This window comes from Brachycentrus maculatus, unplaced genomic scaffold (assembly GCF_059751285.1).
Source record: "Brachycentrus maculatus isolate JH-2025_06_01 unplaced genomic scaffold, ASM5975128v1 h1tg000645l, whole genome shotgun sequence".
Lineage (NCBI taxonomy): Eukaryota > Metazoa > Arthropoda > Insecta > Trichoptera > Brachycentridae > Brachycentrus > Brachycentrus maculatus.
Window position 1 is genome coordinate 73,008 of NW_028281381.1, and position 6,070 is coordinate 79,077.

The 6,070-nt window shown below is 31.9% G+C and overlaps 1 protein-coding gene across 1 annotated transcript; it reads left to right on the forward strand.

Moving 5' to 3' along the window:
- The first annotated feature begins 2,565 nt into the window (after positions 1–2,565).
- Positions 2,566–5,680, forward strand: LOC148300859 (uncharacterized). The gene is made up of 5 exons (XM_088274194.1): positions 2,566–2,570; positions 3,043–3,181; positions 3,860–4,036; positions 5,489–5,534; positions 5,583–5,680. The coding sequence occupies exons 1-5, from the start codon at positions 2,566–2,568 to the stop codon at positions 5,678–5,680; spliced, it is 465 nt and encodes a 154-aa protein (XP_088130320.1).
- Positions 5,681–6,070: the final 390 nt, after the last annotated feature.

Consider the following 6,070-nt stretch of genomic DNA (forward strand, 5'->3'; position numbering starts at 1 on the left):
CATTTTGCATACTGAGGCGGGACTCCGTTATCATTGTCCAGGGATGGCGAACCTTTTTGAGCCTGGATGCCATTTTTTCCTTATTTTCCCTTATTTTCCCTTATTTTCCCTTATTTCCATTTTTTTTTCCTTTTTCCACGTGCCACATGCCATGGAAATAAAAATACATAAAATACTTGTGCAACTTAAGAATTTCAATATAAACAAAGCCTTTATACATTGAAAAAAAATATTTGAGTAGGTACTTATTAATGCCAACATAAAAGAATTAATTAAAAATGACTTAGTAAAAAAAATTTAAACGTGCGGGATTAAACAATGCGATCTTTGAAAACATGAATGTCATAATACCTTTGTTTCCGTCATTTGCGAAACAATTGATTAACGGAGAAAATACACACGGTCATTTAAATATGTTTTGATTTTTTTATACTATTTTTTTTCTCTTCATTCGCTCGTCTCGTGTGCCACCTATGGCATGCGTGCCATAGGTTCGCTATCCCTGTCGTAGTCTTTTGAGGTTCTAAATTTGCGTTTTTCAGTTTTGCGTACCCCGTGAGGTGCGACTTGCGACGTTCTGATCCCGACTCGCCGGCGGTTGGCAAAGCGCTCCAAGTGTTCTTGCGTTGTCAATATTTTTGAAGCATATATATAACGAAGCCGACAAATGTTATTTCATTACCTATTCGGAGTGCTCTTAGTGATTCCTTAGAAAAATATATACAATATTAAAATGCTGAGTGCGAACTTTATGGTAAGAATAAAGAAGTTTTAAAATAAAAGCACCACTTAATTTTGAAGACAGAGATTTTCCTTCAAACAGAATAGAAAACTAAATTAGTATAAAAGTTGAAAAAGATTTCAAATAAAATTTTCAAACATTAAAATTGAAACAAACATTTATTAAAAAAAACGAAAATTTCAAAACTGTTAATTTTTTGTTAATATTTTTTTGTTTGTTTAGTAGTTAAGAAATATACGAGTATAAACATAAATATAGTCCATGTTGATATAAAATAATTTCATATTTTTAAACCCTTATCTGCACTCGTTGGTGCATAGGGCAAAGCTTCATATAAACGTAGTGTTATATAGATCATTAACACGTGAAGGAAAGGTGATCAGCCCTCCGCCTCAGGTAGGTAACATTGAATAAATATTGGAGTGAAAAATCACTTTTAATTACTTGACCCCAGAGCATGCTAACCATTACGTACTGCAATAATGACCATTGGCCTTAAACTATAAAACAAATATTACCATAAATATCACATATTTTCATTTTTCCTTACAATTGTCATATTTTAATATTTAAAATTAACTTAATATTCTTGCGTAATAAATTACTGCAATAGTAGTAGACGGCTACATATAAATTGATCATTTAAGGTTTTTTAGTTATTGAATTCTCTCTCATAAAAAAAAAGTTTTCAGTATTTGGAATGCCTGGAGGTAGGTGGATGTGATATTAATTGATTGATTGATTATCGTTATAAATCCATTAAACTTGTGATTGGCATTTATAAATATCGATGCGGAAATACTGACAAGGTGACCAAGGGTGGTGAAAAATTATTTAAAAATAATTCATTGAGAAATAAACTCAAAAGGGGACTTTACGTTAGGATATCTGACAAAAATAATAAAGGGTTTGACGTCGTAAAAATCTATTAAGTCTGTTTGTATTTCTTCTTTACAAAAACCATCAAATTGTGTAAATTTACACATGTAAGCATTTACAATCACGTTATAATTTTGATGAATTTAGGTAATAAAATTCATTATTGAATAACTATCTATTGTAAATAATAATAAAAAAATCCTTATCCGCACCCCAATGGTGCATAGGGCACTGTGTCATATAAACGCAGTGTTATCTTGATCGTTTATACATGAAGGAAAGGTGATCAGCCCTCCGCTTCAGGTACCAGTCCTGGGTAATATGGAATAAATATCAGAGTGAAAAAATCACTTATATTTATATGACCCCCCTGGGACCCCGAACCCGGGACCTCCAGAACGGTAGCCGAACGTGCTGAACATTACACTACGGAGGCGGACAAATTGAATCAAATATAGAGTTAATAAAGGACCTGCATTAAAATGGTGCATTAAAACTGAATAAATATTACAGTGAAAAAATCACTCATATTTATTTTACCCCCCATATTTATTTAAAAATCACTCATATTTTTTTTTTATTGGGAATCGAACCCGGGACATCCAGAACGGTAGCCGAGCGTGCTGACCATTACACTACGGAGGCGGACGAGTATATCTATTGTACCTAAATAAATAATTAAAAGTGTATACAATATTCGTTTGTAAGCATAACTGTGATTTCAAACATTACTTTACTTTAAAAATATTAGAACAAGTCGTAAAATAACGTGAATTAAATCTTTAATTATTGAAAACCTTTATTAAATTTACAAATTAATATGTAATATATTTAATGTATGATTTTACGATAAAATATAGTGGCTATTTTGTGTTTACAGCATGTAGACCGTTGTTAAATAATAAGTATACAAATTAACGATATGTAACATATATTTTTTTCCAATGCGGTTACCACTTTTGGTACAAAAGATTGGATTTAAAAAGATGTAAACTGACATTTCCCAAGCAATTTTTTTTGACATTTAGTGTACTTATATTTGAGATATTTATCCATAACATGTATGTTTAAAAAAATAAAAGAAAAAATGTATTTACGTATACACAACAAAATTATAAGTTTATTAATTTCAATACCGTATTGAAAAACTTTATAAGAGCTTTTAATTTAGGCCCAACATACGATAAATCGTAACATAATTTTCTTTAAACGCAGGTTGACCGTTTTTGATATACCGCTTTTTAAATGAGAAAGTAAGTTTTTTTTCGAAATAAATACATGGTTTTGAAAAGGAAATAATTATTTAAGAAAGGGAATTATTTTTTGTAAATAATTGTTCAATTTATATTTATATTTGACCATCTGAATCTCAGCCTTGAAATCTCTGAAGTATTTAAAAATGCTTGTCTTTATTTATATAGATATGCTGTTTCCTTCTGTTTATTTGTCGAGCTTGGGCTGGACCAGAGCCTCAAGGGAAGGAGTATCTTCCACCAAAGCATGGCACTGCTCCAGCGACTGCTCATCATCTCCCGGCTGGAGGAAGAGGTGGTGGAGCAGGTGATGATGGACCCAATGTAAGTTTAGAGGACCACTACATTAAAATGATTATTAAAAATGAAGCACTTGTATTAGACCAATTATTGCGTTTTATTTCACACGAATAGTTTCGAAAACTACATGTGTTTTCATAGACGGGTGATCACAAAAACTAACGAACAACAATCATGAATGTATTGGTAGAGGTTGGTGGTATAATAACTAGAAGGGGGATTAAGGGGTGGGACTTGGTCTATTGGGAACATAGACAGTAATGGTGAGGCATTTTGAAAAAGCGTATTATCAATCGATATTTCATCAATATTAAATTTTTTACGCATTTCTAAATTTTCTAATTTCTTCATATTTTGCCTTTCTTATGTAACGAAGTGTAATAATTTGAGTGTGTGCAAATTAAATGAGTGGTTAGTTCCATTATGTGATTCGCGAACTTAATAAAAAAATAAAACTCAATAAGTGGTCTTATACAAGTGTTTAATATTTCAAAATCAAATTGTAAATGTAAACACTTGTTTTTTACAAGTTCATCATGTTTTACCACAAATTGAATGCTAAAACAAAAACTTAAATAATCAATATGATATTTTACAAAACTAATGCCAAATTAATAAATAATACATAAAAGTGAATGATCATTTAAAGGAATGGGAAGTAAACATGGTTAAATACATTTTCCAGGAGCCTGCGAACTACGATTTCTCTTACGAAGTGCAGGATGCTGCTAACAGTGTAGACTTTGGTCACAGTGAGAAGAGGGTCGCAGAACAAGCTTCGGGTTCCTACCACGTCCGCCTGCCTGATGGAAGGACACAAATAGTAGACTATGAAGCGGGTCCAGACGGATACAGACCACAGGTAAAATGAATATTAATATATTTCATATTATTTTTTGACATCTCAACAAAGATGAAGAAGAATTTAGAAGTCTGGGCATTTACGGGGCTGACGACCGACATAGGCTGGTTTAAGTGATCACTTTACACACGTGTAACATTCACCAATTCTACCCATTATTTACAACCACACTACTCAAATTCTTGGAAGTTCTATATATATGAACCAATTTAGACACCTTGTTCTTGAATCACTAGAACTTCACTACATACATCTATGGGTGAGATGTAAAGAAGCTTTTTACTAAGCAGAAACTCTTATATTAGTGTGTGAGGTCCGAATTCTAGATTATAATCACACACATGAGAAACGCCAGAAAATACCATTTTCATTTTTATTATTAAGCTTATAATTGGAACAGAAAATTTATTTACAACATTTTATGTACAAAATGTTGTAAATTAATGTTTCAATTTCAAATATATTTCAGTAATATTTTTTTCATGGTAAGCGTCGTTGAAATACGATCAATGGATGGAATATCTATGTATGATAGGATTTAAAATCAAGATATTGGTATAGAAATGTAGGGCTGACTAAGAGATAAATAAAAAGTTATTTGAAGCGGTTTTCACATGTGGAACGAATGGATAACGAGAGAATAAAAAAAATATATATGCAAATGCGATAGGAAGAACAGAACGAAGATGATTGTGTCGAAAATCAACCTGATTTGAGAACATCAACAACTACATAGATGTATGGATGTAAAGGAAGCTATAGGAGTCAAGACAGATGAATGTGGCGTTCCATTGTTTCAGCCTACAGATGTTATAGAAGTTTTTTATTTTAAATAGGTAATTGAAATTCGTAAAAACAAAAATGATAATATACCCATATTTAACAATACTACTGTGACAAAATCCTTATTGTCTATGTTTCTACTGATAAAAAATAAAAATATTAAAGTAAATAACAATATAATAAATAAATAAATGAAACAGCTCCTAACAGCTTCATCTTTCAACGTCCCAAGGACAAAACTCTAAAATTTGGATTTAGCTTCACATACGGTGTTTGAATTGATGCGGGATGCACCGAAACACGTGTCACAATAGATTTTAAGAATTAGTGGTTATTTAAGTTTACCAATCAAAACTTAAATTAAAAATGGATAGATATTACCACAAAGTGATTGCCAAATCAATTAATAAAATTCAGATTAAGATTTAAATTTTGTCGTAATAGGTTTATTCAATTAAATATTTGATCATAATTGCCATTTTTCTATCAAATAAATCGTACGATTAATTTCAGGTATTAATAAAATTATCTCCAGAGTTCACTAATGTTATATTAAAGCATTATGTTTAAGTAATGTACATTATCGTTCCTGTAAAATTCTATGAAACGTCTTCACCTTACGCAAAAGCGTGATTATGGCAGAATTGATGAGATATTTCTATTCAACAGGTTCGATACGAGGGTGAGGCAACTTTTGGCCCGAGCGGTGGCGGTGGTAGTGGCGGGGGTAGCGGCGGGGCCGGCAGGGGAAAGGGTGCCGTAGACGGGGGTTACAATTACAACGCAGCCTCGAACCAGCATCCCGTTAGGCAGCCTGCGCCCAAAGTAACCCAATCACCCACCCCTAAAACCGTCGCGTAAAATGAACACACAGATGAACTGAGTCGATTCCAAAGGGAAAATAACGAGTCGACATATTGCAGAAAACGTCAAGTTTACTTCTAATGGAATTTTCAATATTATTATTAACTTCCTGATGAATGAACTGATAGTTTAAAAATGCCAATCAAATTTCAGATGTATTTTCAACACCTTGTTTAAAACAAGTTATTTTTCTTTTTGAATAGATGGCGAGATATGTAATGAGTAGATATTTTAGATTTTGAATTCAACTAAAGTTGAGAAAAATGTGAAACTGTGTATTTTCACGGATACACACTTCGAGAAAAAAAATGTTTTTGATATTCCTAAATTGTATATTAACAAATATCAAGAAAACCGGAAACTAGCACATTTAAAACTCATAAATTA